Source organism: Acomys minous, assembly GCF_964271855.1.
Source record: "Acomys minous genome assembly, chromosome: 12".
Lineage (NCBI taxonomy): Eukaryota > Metazoa > Chordata > Mammalia > Rodentia > Muridae > Acomys > Acomys minous.
This window is the reverse complement of record NC_140493.1, coordinates 24192540-24208620: the sequence shown is the minus strand read 5'-3', so window position 1 is coordinate 24208620 and position 16081 is coordinate 24192540. Positions and strand designations below refer to the sequence as shown.

The window sequence follows — 16081 nt, the reverse complement described above, 5'->3', positions numbered from 1 at the left end:
GGTGGACGGTCCATTGCGTCCCGTGTGGGCTAGGTGCACAGATTGAACGACGACGTGTCCCATGTGAACACTCAGTATCAAGCAGGGAGGATATCAGGGCCTTGCTCTTTCATCTATCATACCTTTCCGACCACACCTCCATTGCCCTAAAAATAAATAAATAAATAAATAAAAGAACTTGCCAAACCAACACCCTACCAGGCCTGGGTCCTCCCTGCAGGTGGTGTCCAATTGGTACAGCCTTTATTGTTTCTCCAGCATTTCCCAGAAGAATGGTGTCATTCAAGGGCCATAGAGGATGGGGGAGTAAAAAATAACATAAACAAACTGAACAGAAACTCAGGAGGGCCGCAAGAAGGGCTGAGATGGGGCGTTGGGGGTGGCGGAGAGGTGGGAGGAGACCCAGGCAGTCAGCGCCACTTAGCTTTCAGCCACCAGAGAGGAGAATTCTGCAAAAGAAAAATGACAGTGTTATCCCCTGTGCTCGTCCACGTGCCTACTGTGCACCGGCTATTTTAACACTCCGTGTGCAACATCTTCGTTGTCTCTAGCTGCAGATGAGGAAATGGAGGCTCTGAGCCTGGACGTTTCCTTGAACATCTCTGCTGTTTGACCCGAGAGGTCAGAGCGGATGTCGACTTTGCCATTTGCTGCCTCTGAGTACCCTCCCCCGCCCCCTGCCAAGATTCTGGCTTGCCAAAATGCACCGTTGTGACATAAGAGCAATGTGAGAGGTTTAGGCCCTTCTTGGAAGAGTTCCTAGTATATTTCCATTACTTCTGCATCCATGGAGGGTGGCAGGAACAATTTCCTGGGTAGAATGAGCGATGGGTGAAAACCATCATGAAACAGCTTTAAAAGACCGCCAAAGGATCCTGGGAGCCCCCTGAATCCATTCAGCTGTCTGCCTAGGCTGCGTACAGGACATCTGTGTATGTCACTCCTCACTTGTCACCCCTGTACCAAGGTTACATAAATGTTAACCCCAGGGAGGCTGGAGAGAAAGGCAAAAGAGACTCTCCCTGCTACTGTCACATTCTGCAAATATTAAAAAGCACTTTAAAAATTCAAATTGACCAGAGCAATGTTGACATAACCTGCAGCTGACCTGGTCCCTGGTCCCAGCTCCGTAAGAGGATGAAACCTGGGCTTCTCACCTTCCTGAGATTTGGCCTGGGAAATAGATAGCACATTCTCCCATCCTTAAGGCAGTGATTTTGTAGTAGTCTGCACTGGGACTCGAGGTGGGGACATTGAGTCCCACTTGAAACCTCCAAAGGCTCTTGGACTGAGTAGGGAGAAGCATTGATGAGAACTCAAATGAGTAAACATCAAATGCTCAGAAGAATTTCCCCCAGATGTCAGTTGTCAGTGTGCCTGTCTTCTCAGCCAAGAGCCCACAGAGCTTACAGGAAGGGGGGAGGGGGGAGTGTTCTTGCACTCGGTCTTTATCCTATTGTTAGAACTCTCATTAACACTGTCTGTGTTGTCCACGTTGAGAATCAGTGAATCATTAATCAAATGTCTACTTAGGAAGAATCTAGGGACTATCACCTCATGGAATTCTGAGACCCACCAAGGACAGAGCCATTCTGGCCTGCACTTTACTGATGGGGAAATTGAGGACCTAGAGTTTAGCTCTGAGGTGGTCACAGCAACAGATGGGATTCTGGCCACAGTCACTCTCAGATGGGGAGATTTGTGACCTCTCTTAACCTAGGTATAGAGTGACACATGTCCCGGCTCAGATATCACCACCACTGGCTCCATCAACATTAGCTCATTTTTATTGACTTCCTGGCCTTAGCACACTATGAAATGAACTTATTTATCTTCTTGCTTATTTTTTGTTGGTCTTCCCCAGTGTCTCTCCAGTTCATCCCTTTCCTGGTGGCCTAACACCCTTCAGGTGAGAATACTCAGACGTTAAATGAATGGGTGGGTTTGGAGGGGTGGTGAAGAGTGTTATTACTCATGAGACCCCTTTAAAATTTAGCAAGCCCTGGGAGGTACACGGGTGATTCCCATTTTACAGATGGGAAAGTAGGGGCTGAAGCAGCCAGGATCAGATAGAAAGTAAGCAATGGGGGGCGGGTATAATTCGTCCTCTGGCCTCATAAAGTTCCTGTGTGAGCCCTACCCACCAGGCCAGTGGTCCAGATCCTGTGAGGAAACAAAATTTCCCAGAGGGAGTGGGCCTGTACAGTCAGCCACACTAAGGATTCTGCACTCCTGACTGCTCCCCAGCAAGACTCCTCTTAACTCCTGGCCACGAGCTAGGGCGGGGTGAAGTCTAGACAGGATGGGGTACGGCCCGTGTCAGAAGACCAGGAGTATCGATGAAGGCTCACCAGAGTGAGGAGTCAGGCTTTTGGGAGCCTGATAGCGTGTTTTGGACCTGCGAGGTTTCCAAAAGCCCAGTACATCAAACCCCGGGGTCTTCTGTGAATCAGCGAGGGCATCCTTAAGGCCACTGAGCCTGGCATTTTCCAGGGAACACAGGACTCTAATTTTATCCCTCCTAGAACCCTGACCAGGGCACTATAGACAAACTAAAAGCAAGGCCACTGTTACCTACTTAGAACTCTCGAATTGGCCTCCAGGCAGTGCTCTTAGGAACTGCCAATTAACTAGCAGCTTTCCTGGCAAAGGTCTCCTCTAAAACATACCCTCTCACCCCAAAGAAAAGCAAATGACAAACACACAGAGGTTAAACCGTCTAGGTCAACAGATTTGTCAGTCGGGTCCGATGACAACTGGGTGTTGGTGAGTGGGGCTGGGATCTGTGCTCCTGCTGTTCTCTTTGGTTCCCTGGACCAGACCTCCTACCCTTCCCATCCCAGCTGGAAAATGCTCTTCGTATTCTAACTTTGCATTTGGGGCAAGCAGGGAGAGGGGCACCAGCAGCTCCTTTCCTTGTGAGTTTGGCTAGATGCTCCTGTCTCAGTTTCCTCGTCTTCAAAGTGGAGCCCATGAGACCAGCTGCTTCAGGGGGCTGGTCAGCACTTCTGCTCTCCCTCATAGGCCTGGTGCAGAGAAAACTCTCAGCTCCCAGAAGCTGCGGTTATCAAGCCACTGTCTGTCATCTTCATCTGTCAGTGTCACTCCCATTGCTAGGGTAGGTCATCATCAGTCTCTACCGAGGCATCTGCCCATGCCTATGTAAGCACCCTGGCCTGTGTCTTGTGCCATTATTACTGGCTAGGCAGCCATGGGCCACCATGGCTTTGAGAAGTGGCAATAATGCCAGCTCACAAAGCTTTCCTAAAGAGCAACGGAGGGAGTCCATGAAGATGCTTGGCGCATAGGAGGAGGTGGCTTACAAGTGGTGGCACCACCTCCCTTGGGTCTCTGTAGCACAGCTGGCAGGGGAGCTGAGCAGTAACAACCTCCTATAGCAATCTCCTAAATCAAGGTCAAGCACAACGAAAGCAGAGCACCCAGGAAACCTAAACAGCCATCAGCCGACCTGGTGCAAGCTCCAGACACAATCCAAGTTAGCATCCTGCCTTAATCTCCTCATCTGTGAAATGGGGATACCCCTAAGGTCATGAGTGAAATGGGGACACCCCTAAGGTCATGAGAAAGACTGTAAAAGATGCAGATGAGAGGGTACTTGGCACACAGAATTGAGTATAACTAAATCAGTGACTAACAAGGTTGCATTCCTTTAGAAAAATCTGGAACGTTCTTTCTCTCACAAGACATACTCGAATAGCACTACTCTGTGGTTGGAAGGCCACCCCCAGCGCCTCTGATGTCTTCCTTGTCCAATCAGAAAGAGAGGGAGATGCAAGGGAGCCTGTCAGGAGGGAGGCAGCAGGCAGAGGCCCGGCCATTCTGTTCTTTCCTTCAGGAAACTGAAATTAGCCTAATTAGGGCTGCCCCCCATCCTGGGTGCCGTGAGGATCGGACAAATTTAGAAGCTCTTGACAGGTGAGCCCTGGGAAGGCTGATAGCCCCAAGTGAAACTGAGAGTCCCGGAGTCAGCGTCTGGAAGGCTTGCCTTGCCTCCGTTCTGATGACCATAGCAAGAGCTGGCTCCTGGTTTATCACCTCACCTCGCCTCGAAATAGCTCCAGGGCTCGGTTTCTTATAGATGGGTGCCGCAAACAGGATCACTTTCTCTCGGGTGCAGGACGAGGAGGCGGGGTCACTCGGGGTCAAGCCAGGCAGCCACAAGGGGGTGGCATCATCAATCCTGGGGACTTGCCCTTTGCTAGGCACTGCCAGCGATCCCATTTCACCCTCACTGCCTCTGAACCTTGTGTTATTTACGGGGAAACTGAGGCTGGGTCTCAGCTGTGAGGATGCTAACTGAGACCTGGCTGGGGCCTGACTGTGCGTCTGCTCAGAGACTGATTGGAACAGCCTCGCCGTCTGACTCCAGCTGCAGCCTCAGCAGTGGAAGGGGAGGGATGAGCGGAGAGAGGACGTCTTGTTCCGCTATGACCGCTGCTCCATTTTTTTTTTTTTTTTAAAGAGGCCGGTTACATAAGTAGTGCTGTGTCCTCTCCCTGCTCCATCTTATCTAGTGCAGCATAAGGCCGGAGCTAGCGGAACTCCACCCGGGAATAGAGGAGCAGATTGCTAAGCACGGAAACATTTATAACTCCAAAAAAGCTCAGCCTGGCTTCGGGGAGGAAGCGTGTGGAAAGGAAGAGCCAGGCTGCACCTCACCAAGGGCATGCCCTGGCCCTCAGTATTCACTGGGCCTCAGTTTCCACAGCTCTCAGTGAGGACTGTGACCTTTGTCTCCTAGGCGACCAGACACCGTCCACCTAAGGACTGTGGGCTGGCCCTCATGGGCACCCATACCAAATCCCACAGGAGTAGACAGGTGGGAATCACAGCGAGGAAGGGGGTCTCCTGTCCTGGCTGTCCCCTCTTCCCCCATCTCACACTCAGTTCCATTTCTCCGTGGATTAGGACTTGATTCCCTTTAAAGGGAAAAGCGAGGTAGCTTAGGAAGCCAAAGCAAGAAGGTGGAGATGTGCACATTTTACACAGACTTCACGGATGAGGGAATGGATGCTCAGAAGGTAGGAGAACCAGGCTTTTCCAGTGTGGTGTCTAGCCACAGGAAGGTTCTGGTTCTTGCCACCCATGACACCTGACCACCACCGCCCCTGCTCCCCGCCCTCCCACTCGCAAGTAGACTCCTAAGGATTTTGCCAGAAGGAAGCAGAAAGGCTTGGCTCCTGCGATGACTACAGCTACGCTTTCAACCAAAGGAGGAAAACACAGATCAGAGGTGCTAGAGTTGCAAACGGCACAAAGCACAGTCAAACAGAGTCATTATCGGGGCTGGGGCACAATGGGGGAAGCTCACACACAAACAGGCGTGTGGTGTGCAGCTCAATTTAAGACTCGGTGGGCAAAAGAAGCAAGCCTCTGTGTTTCCTGAGGCCCGGGTTCCTTGTCTGGGCAGAAAACGAAGCTGTGCTGCAAAGCTCTGTGAGGTCTGACTGCGCTGGATTGGGGAGGCATGCCTGTTGGCACCCTGGGTTGCCAGGGGTCTGACCTCAGTCCCCGTCTGTGTCCCTTGTGCATTGGGGGCACACGCTGTAGCGGGGCAGGTAGCACAGGGTCCTGGCAGGACCTCCAGGCTCAGGCCTCCTGAGAGACCCCTGGTACTACATAACCTCTCATGTTTCAGGGCTTCACTTGTAAAGGGGTAGCATCAGCTCCTGTTTTCTGGAATTATTGAAAAGCCCTAGTTCTGTCTGGCTCCCTGGCCCATCAGTGTCACTATGTAACTTGTTAGAATCACAGGTACTTGGCCCGCACTCACGGAGCAAACACTTCTGGTTGGGAGCCAGAGGGACCAGCTCCAGCCTAAGACCCATGGCTGGGAAGTGGAGGAGACCCTGCCGCAGACGTATCTCTGTTTGGCCTTCAGGGCCACTTCTGGGCTGTTGGGTCCTTCCCCATTCTTTGTGGCCTCTCTCTCCTTTTCTGCTCGCCTTCCATGCTGGGTCCCAGCCTTTTAGGGTGGCTGTCTGCAATCGATCACATCTATAAATGTCTTTAAACTTCCTGGAAGTAGTTGCCTCAGATACCAGAGTCTGAAGGAACATTTCTAGAACTGTCTTCCCTCTCCCTCCCTGCAATCAGGCATTTAAAGAACCACATAAACATCATTCTCCTCAGAGAGGCGAGCAGAGCCAGGGACAGTGGCCATCTCTGCGCTCCCAGAGCACCTATGGCTACAGGCCCCAGCCTGGGTGTATGCAGAGCCCTCGTTACATTCTGGAGTTAGGTCTGCTTCTTCCTACAGCCTTGCAGAACACATACTCATCTGTTTCCTCATTCCACCGTTGATTGATTGGTTGGCTCATTCATTCATTCACCAGTTTATCCCCTCACTCATTCATTTGTTCCTTTTCTCATTTGTTCACTAACCAAATCTCTCTTTTCTCTCACTGCACTGCGCTGGTGTGAGAATAGGAGAAGGAAAAAAATCCCTGCTTTAGGGGCATCCAAGTATGGTGGAGAGAAGCAAGCCGTGAGGTCAGCCTCTAAAACCATCAAATGCTAGGCTTGTTTTTTTTTTTTCCCTACTAAACTCCAACTGCATTCAAGGCATGAGGCAAACATCTCAATGCATTGCTGCAAGCAAACAGACTGCAACACTCATCCTGACCGTCTCTCTCTTCCTAGGCACAGAAGGGTTAGACAAACCCTTGCCTCTGAGCCTTACTGTCCTTGCCTTTAAAGTGGGAACCCTAATAATACGCACCTCACAGATAGCTTAGAAGATGGCGGAGGACAGCGCTGAGGGCACTGCCTGGCACATAGGAATGGTTGTATGAAGCTAAGAATGACTGTTACCATGGCTCAGGGTCTTAGCTGAGCCTAAGGCCTGATTCATGGTCCTTCAGGGACAGGACGGTGACCTAGCGTTGGTCTTCAAGATCAGACACAGGGGACCATAACTTGCATGGGTCCCACAGAAATGGAAGCAACCTCAGTCTGGAAGATGAGGCCCAAAGTTATCTGGCCACACAACATTCTGGGCCCCGGAGAAGGGTTCTACCTCCATACCACTCTTGTTTGGCTTCTCAAGTTGGGCTATAGACATGGAGGGGCACCTGCGTCTTCACTAGGGAAGCACAGGGTAGGGCCCTCGTGCCACAATGTCACCTTAGTCCCATCTTTTGTCCCTACATTCCTGCTCCTCCAGGATCCTGAAGTGCTGTGCACAGTGGTCCAGGCCTCCACTGTGCTGTCAGATAGAATGGAACTGAAGCCTGGATCTTGAAGAGAGTACGACCTTGGCCTCCCTGAGCTACCTTTTCTGAATGTATGTCCTTTGTCATCCCAGGAGAAAATGAGATAATGGCAGGACCCAGCTCCGTCCCGGGACACGCTATCCACCTAGGGAGTATCTCTTGATCACTCCTGGCAACCTAGTCCCCGGCCTGTTTCTAAACTTCCCCTGACTATTCCTGCCTCAGTGGCCTCACGGATGATAACACCATACCTGGCCCTGCCCCTGCCTGCTGAGTCCCGTCCGACCTGCAGCACTCCAGCCTATGGCTCTACTTTTCAGCCGCCTGAACCTCCGCTCTGTCTGGCACAGATCAATGTCCCTAACCCCGACTCTGGAAATCTGAAACCCTTTTAAGGCCATGGCTACGGTATGTGAATACTTCAAAATCCAAACATGTCTGGAAGCTGATACACCTCTCTGGTCCTGAGCTTTGTAATTAAGACAAACTCAAACCAAATGACTCGGGGTGTGTGTGTGTGTGTGTGTGTGTGTGTGTGTGTGTGTGTGTGTGTGAATGGTGCCAACATGAACAATACATAGATGCCATTCATTGGGTAACTACTAAGTGTTGGGTGCTGTCTTTAATACTCTCAAGTTTTCATGGGTGTTTGATCCGTGAAGCTGCAGCTCCAGATTACAGGATTGCTGCTCAAGGGCTCTTCATCAGGACATGATGCTATCTATGCCTCTGCCCTAATTATCTTTTTTTTTTAAAATTATGTGTATGTGTATTTTGCCTGTATGCACAGATAGGTGGATCGGATGAATGCCTGGGGTGATGGATCCCCGAGTTGCTACAGGGGTGCTCGGGTCCTAGAGAAGAGCAGCCAGTGCTCTTAGCCACTGAGCTATCTATCAGCCCCTGCCCATAATTGTTTTTATTTCATCTGATGCTGGGCATTGCATTGCTCCTTGGTAACTGCCTGTCGGCCCTTTTGGAAGAGTTCAGTTGGCCCTTTAAGACTGGGAGAGAGTAGGAGCAGAAGGAGAGAACCAGGTCAAGGACTGCCCTCGGTTTTGGGTTTTCTGTTTTTTTTCTTTCCCCTCATTAGGCTGGCTGGGAGCAGCCAGCATGAAGACCCTGCCTCCTGCTCTGAGCTCCATCTAAAAAAATGGGGGGGGGGAACAAGTCGAGCTGTAATGGAAGTCAGGGCTTGGGGTGTAGCTGATGAGAAAAGGGGTGTGAAAGCAGCTATTGTCGGGTCACCAAGAGCTGTCAATCATCTCTCCTGCACTCTCTGCTCAGGACTCTCAAAAGGCCCCTCCTTCCTGCCACCCAGAAGAAGAACAGCTGGGGATGTACGGCCAGGGCATCCCCTGCACCTGAGCTTGGTAGAGACTCTTCATTCTTGCTGCCATTTTAAATCCCTCACTAAGTTCCCACATACTTTCAGAATCTTGTACTTAAAACAATTTGTGTCCGTACCACTTATAGGTCCCATGATAAGTTTGTGCAAGCCATGTGCCAGGCAAGAGAACTCAGACACAGGCAGGGGGCGTGCCCAAGGTCACAGGTGTGAGGAGCAGAAGGGAAGTGGAGTGTGGGAGACTGGACGTTCCCCTCTGGCAACGGGTGCTTACTAAGTAAGTACTTGCCTCAGTTCTGTGGTAGACACTAGGGGCTTGAAGTGCAAATGCAACCTACGCCCACCCCATTCCCCTTTTCCTTACAGGCACACAGAAGGCATGTGCTCCATGCTCTGTGCCTGGTCCTGTCCTAAGCACTTTACATATTAGCATGCCGCATCCTCACGGGTTCCCTATGGGAGAACCACCATGATTTCTCCAGAGATGAACATGCCAAGGCCCTTAATAGTAATGTGATTCCCCTAGAAAGGCTAGAGTCTGAACTCCAGAGGGACCTAAATACAGTTTTCTTTTTATGTCGGCAGAAAGGGCTACCGCACAAGCACGTGGCAGAGCATGCTGCTCAGACATTCAAACTAGATTCAAAAGTCCTGTCCCATCCTATATCGTAGCTCTCCGAACCAGGCTAAGACTACGACCGTCTGCAAAGTGTCACAGCACTGAGAAAGCTGACAGTTCCGGGATGTGTCCCACAGATGCCAGGCAGGTTGACCGAATAAGGATGTGGGGTAGTGGGCCAGGAGACCTGTGCTGGGCAAAGCTGCAGAAGCCTTTAGTGCCTGCCGTCCTAACTCCCAGCTGGGTCCTGGTTGGCTGTTCTTTCCTGCCTCTCCTACAATGATGGTGCATTTGAACGAAGCCAAAAGCCTATCTGAGGTTACAGGACACCAGGGTGAGACCCGAGGAAGGCAGGAGATAAGGAATTTCCATCCTTGGAATCTGATCCTACAAGAGCCTGAGGGTCCTTAGGGATCAGTGGGCCTGTCTCCTCTGGTTACAGACACGAGCCTCAGGTTCAGAGGAGGACAGACACTGCCCAAGGTCACACAGCCAGTGTAGGAGGATCCTGGATCAGAACCTAGGCAGCAGGAGCAGGGAAAAACTCCAGTTCTTCTTCCCACATCCTCTTACCCAACAGGAAAGCAAGAAAAAGCCATTCCTCGTGGGTTGTTCAAATTTTGGAGAAAAAAAAAACATAGTTTTTCTCTGCCTGTCAGTGTGGCAGAGCCCTCCGACCTACGGGCTGTCTCTGTCTCTCCTCCCCATCCCTGCTTCCTTTCAACAGACCAAAGCCTTAGCAGCCACACATCCCTGAATCCCAGTGTCCCCAGAGTCATAGCCACAGCTACCCACCTTCAACCCCAATCTTGCCGTCCCCATCCTTGTCTCCAGCAGCCAGCAGCGTCTTTGTTTCTTTAGCAGACAAGTCTCTGGCATCTGAGGCGAAGCCCTTCAGAATGGACCTGAGGGAGAAGAGGGAGAACATGGGAGAACGTGGGAGGGAGTCAGGCCAAGGTCACCTGCAGGGCCTCGCTGAACTGTGGGCTGGAGTCCACGCAAGGCAGGGGGAAAGCTGGTACATGTGGTGGACGGTGGTGGACATGTATGTGTGCAGCTGGGTTGGCCAGGTGGCACTGTCTGGCTGTGCCTTGGTGGGTGAGTGTCGGGTGAGTGGCTTCCCTCTTCTGTGCAGGGTTGAGCCCAGTTTAGGGGATACTTGCCTTTGTTTATTCAGTAAATATATAAAAGCTGGGGTCACCATTGATCGTAATAAGCTTTCTGTATACATGAGGAAGAAGGCCAGCTCCTCACAGACAGACCTCATGTGTGATGGAGTGATGGGCACCCCAATGGAGGAGGCAGAGGAGAGCATATGCCTCTTACCCAGGTGAGGGAGGAGTTGGGAGGTTTTCTAGAGTTGGTGCTACCTGAAGGACAGGGAGCACTTAGCACCCACTTGTACATGCATGTGCATGTATTTGTCAGGCATAGATAGGTAGGAGGGAGAAAGATCTAGAAGAAGGTGCCCTTGGGGTAAAGTTTGGAGAAGACACAGGATAGGCTGAGGAAGTCCCTACTTAAAATGCATCCCTAAACACCTTCCTCCTCCTTTTCTCAAAAAATTCAAGGCAGTTCTTAGCTGGAAAGTAACAGAAGGCACAGCTGGGTCATCAGAGATGGGCCAGGTGGCTGAGGCGGGCTAGGGCAGAGGGCTCTCTGCCGATGCAGGGATGTAGGGTTTGCTGTCTCCTCTGTGCATTGCTCCAAGGACCCTGAAGGCCCAGAGCTGGCTCTGCCTTCCTGACTTGCCCAGAAGTTGCTTAGCTGCAATTCTGGTCCAGAAGCGTGGGGTCTGCAGACCAGACCAGTGAAGGTGCCTTTCAGACACAGGGAAATCAATGACACTCTAAGGAGAATGCCTCCTGCCTTGCCTGCGGTGGGAGGCAGCTGGAATAAGTGCCTCTTCATTGGTATTAAATTATTAAGTAACCCCATTCCATTTGCGATATTAAGTGGCTATAATTTAACCTAGTTAGCTGCACTCTGTGCTGAGGGTTTGACCCTCCCAGAAGCAGGAAGGCTCATTCCCTGATGCCTGGGACATTGCCCTACAGAGACAAAGCAAAGCCTGCCTGTCATGAGAGTTACAGAGAGAGAGAGAGAGAGAGAGAGAGAGAGAGAGAGAGAGAGAGAGAGAGAGAGAGAGAGAAGGCTGGTGACTTGGGGAGTTAGCACCAGGTTCCCCTCCCCCCTCCCCGCCAAGACCTCAGTTTACCCCAGCTCATCCTCCTCAATGAAGCCGCTTTTGTCTTTGTCCAGAATTTGGAACACCTTCTTCACATCATCTGGGCTCTTTTTCTTCAGGCCCACCATCTGAAAGAACTTTTTGTGGTCGAAGGAGTCCGCAGCTGTTGGGGGGAGAAAGGGAAGGTTAAAGAAGGATGGGGGAGGGGTACCGGGAAAATCAGGGAAAGGGGTGCTCTAGCATTTGTTAAAGGTCACCTGCATAGCCATGGGGAACAGGAGGGCAGATGGAGCCCAGCTAGGAAAGGATGCTTCGCCCAAGGTCGTACCCTCTTGGTTCCCCCCATGTACGCATGGAGAAGCCACACGGAGACTATTGGCCTCCAGAGAACCATATTTCTATGAAGCCTTTTTGGGTGGAGGCTGGGTGGGCTGCACCTGGGCATGCAGTGGGTGCTAGGATGGACAGAAAATCAGCTTTCTTCCACGGCCACATATTGTTGTCAGACAATGAACACTGAGACAACACATTCTTGTCAAGGTCACATCATGGGAGGGGGAGGGGAGGACCCAGAAGTCCTGCACAGACTCCCTCCGAGACCCACCCAGGGGCTGGGGATGGGATGAAGGGCTTCCGAAGACTCAAGTAAGTTTCATCCTCAAGGTGACAAGGTGGCTCAAGGCACCGTGAATGGATTATCATAGTGCTCCAGGAGTGGAAAGGGGCTTTCTGGAGCTTCTCTCATGTGTCTGGAGAAAAAGGGGCTTTAAAAAAAAAGTGGATGGGTGCCCCCCTCTGTCCAAAGACTCTTAAAGAGTCTTATGGTCTCCCCAAAGCCCAGAGTTGGAGGGAAGGAAAGTTGTTTTGTCCACCTCTGACACATCAAGGTGGGACACTGATACCTGAAGGCACCCCAGTTCTCAATTCTTGTGCTGGACTGGGTGACCTTGTGTATCTTTCATCCTATCCAAGCCTCAGTTTCCCTACCTGGGTGACAGAGGAACAGCATCTAAGCTAGAGTCCCTTCAGGCAGAGTTAAGAGGTCATACAAATGACTGAGCATCCCTTTCCTAGACTACCTGCAGGAACTGGAGGCTGGGGGTACTAACGGAGTGCTGTGCGGGTCTGCACCCGGTTTGGCCAGGCTGGGCAGGGCTGGGTGCCTGCTGCAGAAAGGTCACTGTGCCCTCAGGTCTGTCCTGGGAGGGGCTCTCCACCAATGGGCTACCTTCCAGAAAAAGTCGTGTTGGGAATGGGGGCAGAGGAAGGGGTCTCTCTCGAAGACCCTTGCTATCCCTTCGCAGAGAGGCAGTCTGGGTCCTTCCTACTTCCCACCCTGGTCTTCCTGCTTGGACCCTACCCGGGTGAATCCTCTCAGAAAGAACACCCTTCTGCACCCTCAACTTTGTGTGGCTCATGCAGGGAGCAAATTCCGTGCAGGTCTTGGAAGGCAAAGGACCAGGGAGCCTACCCCAAGGATGGGGACCAACGCGTGGGCGGGAGAAACTGAGGAGGCTTCACAGCGGGATGCGGGGGTGCCCCAGGCGTGGGAAAAGGGCAAGGGGACAGGGCCAGGCAAGGGAGTGCACTGCTCACCAGCAAAGGCTCCTAACGCCTTCTTGATGTCCTCAGCGCTGAGCAAGTCTGTCATCGACATCCTGCAACTGTTTGAGCGGGCAGAGCAAGTGCGAAAAGATTAAAAAGTGTTCTTCTCATCCTTTCTGCTCATATGACCAGCGCTGCAGTGTCGCGCGCCAGGCGCACGCCCGCCCGCCCGGCCTGGCTCCGCGCCAGGGGGCGCCCGGCTACGCGCGCAGCTCAGCACTTCAGTCCCGCCAAGTCGCCTAGCCGAGCGGGTCACACGCCTAGGGGGTCCTCGACCTGGGGAGGGCGGGGGCTCGACCTGGACCCAGCCGTAAGGGACCATCTCCTGATCTCAGGGGCCACCAGCGGAGAGGAAGGGTTCTCCTGCCGTCAAGGGCATACCGGGAGGCAGCGAGGCTTGGATCTGGGCAACTCGGATATGTCCGAGGAGGAAAAATGATGCTGACCAGCCTCTACCCGAGGGGGGCCCCTTGGCTTTGTACTCTATCTCTCCACGCCTCCAATAGCCTCCTGTCCACTGTCCTGGATGCAAATTTATGCCGCGAAAAATCTAAATGCTGAGGTCTTGAAACCCGAGCTACTGGACCCAAGGAGGAGGTAGCCAGGACCGAGCAGACCTCGGTGCAGAAGTTCTGTCCCGGCTCCATCCCTCACCTGACCAGGGCGGCTCATTCTGAGACTTGATTTGGTTTCTGCGGGGAAGGCGCCAGTTTAACTGTCAGAAGACCCCCTTTCTCACACTTTCTGAGCTCCAGGGCCACAGTACCTGGGTCGTGTTCCCTCTAACTCCCAGTAAGGAGGCTAAAGTGAGGGAGACCCCACGGAACAGCTACCCACCTTTCTAGTTGGCCCTATTTTGGCGATAAGGGGTAATCGCATCAGATCACACTTTCTAAACTATCCCGGTTTTGTGATCAGAGCATCAAGTATCACCTCTGGGAACAAGCACACGTTCTATCTCATGTGACCAGAGTTCAATGTCATCTTCCCTCTGGTCTCCCAAAGATCCAATCTGTGACTAGCAGCCTTTGAAGTGTATGAGCACTGGATAGGGAGTCCAAAGGTCTGGTTTATACATGTGAGCTACACTGAACCCTTACATGACCTTGAGTTATAATCTTTATCTCTGGGCTTAAGTCTGTATATGTTATGTTGGAGGTGGATGGACCCCTGGGTGGGACCTGAGGCAGGTGGGCAGCGTCTAGGATGGCGATGATATTGGGGATCAAGGGACAGCTGCCCAGCTGCCCAGTAGCTCAAGTTGCCTGCCACTTGCTGTCAACACTGTCTCTCCTGGCTGAGCCCTGGAAGGCCGCCCTTCCTGGAAACCTTAGGAGTGGCTGGCTCCAGCTGCCCCCTCCTGGTGAGTCAGCGTCTTTGGGCCTGAGCCTGCCAGCTGGCTCTGCCCCTGACTTAGGCTGCAGCCCCTGACTTCATAGCTCTGGGCATGAGGCCTGCTCCAGACCCCTCAGCTGTCCCGGGACCCTTCAGCTGCCTTAGCTCCTTTGGCTCCTGCCTGAGCTGACTCAGTGGCCTCAGGCTTTGCTCCTTGTTCCCAGCTGGGCTGCCTGCTCTGATGCGCCTGGCTTCTGTACTGCCATGTCAACATCCAGGCTCTGCTTACACTGTGGCCTAGTTACAGCATCTGTTTCCCCAGCTGGAGACCCTTGTGCTCTACTGAGCCTAGAGTCTCTAAATGCCAAAAGACCACTGTCAAGGACTGGCAGAGCAGGGTCAGCTCCGGCTCATTGGAATGACTTGGTATCCTGCCTCCTGTCCCAGCCTCAGTCATACCAAACTCAGTACATCTGAGCCCCACACTGGCTCCTGTAGTAAAAGTTCGCACCATTCCCCCCTCCCCCTGCCCCTCCTTCTCCTCTGTGGCTGAGGAGCTAGACCTTCCTCTAGGGGACCTCTCATCCTCAGTGAAACATGGTGTCATCATCTCAATCAACTCCCCACCCATATGCTCGGCTCCCACCTTCTGCCCTCTGGCCCCCAGACAGAGCCATTAGAGTGAGCAGATGTATGGCTCTGCCTCTTAGGTCTCAGATGGAGAGCTGAGGTCAAGTCTTGGGGGGAAGGATTTGCTCGGGGCACCCAAGAGGCAGGTAGAGAATCTAGGAGGTCCGCACTCAGCTACCTCCGATTTGATTCTAGAGAAATGGCAACGTGGCCCATCCCTTCCAGTTGGACTGATTCAGCTTTCTCCATCTTCCAACCTCAAGGGCCACCACTTACCTTGGATGAGCAGAGGCCGGAGCCTGTACAGAAAAGCTGGGATGGTGGGAGATCCTGTTGGGAAATGAGACTGGTGGTGGGACAGCCACTTAAATAGTCTTCAGCTCTGGCTATTTTGGGAGGTGGCGCTCCCCCAGCCCCTGGCCCCCTCCCCTTCCGGTGTCAGGTACTCCCCAGCCACGGTGCTGGGTGTCTGTATCACATTCACCCCCATCCAGACCTATTGAGCCAGGCCTATTAATAACCCTTGGCCCCTACCTCCCCACAGCACCCAGCACCAAGATCCAAGCAGGGCACACCTCTTGCATGAAGCCTTCCATGATCACCTTGGCTGGCAGCCACACTTTGTTACAAGCTTGCAAGGAAAGGGAAAAGGGAAAGAAGAGAGCAGGGGCTTCTTGGGGTGAAGGTGCTGAGCCAGATCCCTTGCACATACCGTGTCCTTGCTACACCCTAAAGCATTGGAGGAGGGGTGGGCTGTGGCAGCGATGTGGGGTGCTAAGGGTCCTGCAGCACATGGCTCGGGTCCTGCAGCCAGGACCTGGCCTGGCACTTCCATATAGTAAGCCAATGTCTGGCAGATGGAGATGTATTGCCCACCTTTGGAGGAGCCTCTTTTTCTGTGCCTCAGTTTCCCATCGGTGAAGTACAGCTCTAAGGGGCAAGCTTGAGTTTGAGGGGAGCTAGGAACCCCTGGCAATGTATGCCAAATCTCAGTGGTAAGGGTGACTTGAAAAAGAAAGACCCATCACTTTCCTGATTCCCAAAGGGTCTCTGATGTGGCATCTTGTGTTGCCGACATGGTGCAATGCCTGAGTTTGGAGACATGTAATTAAATGGACGAG

General features: G+C 52.5%; 1 protein-coding gene across 1 annotated transcript; it reads right to left on the bottom strand.

Moving 5' to 3' along the window:
• Nucleotides 1-221: 221 nt before the first annotated feature.
• Nucleotides 222-15325, bottom strand: PVALB (parvalbumin). Its single transcript, XM_084749833.1, has 5 exons — nt 15237-15325; nt 12987-13054; nt 11421-11553; nt 9998-10107; nt 222-449 (listed from the first exon to the last, which is right to left on the bottom strand). Exons 2-5 carry the CDS (start codon nt 13045-13047, stop codon nt 421-423), a joined length of 333 nt encoding a protein of 110 aa, XP_084605959.1. The 5' UTR covers nt 13048-13054; nt 15237-15325; the 3' UTR covers nt 222-420.
• Nucleotides 15326-16081: the final 756 nt, after the last annotated feature.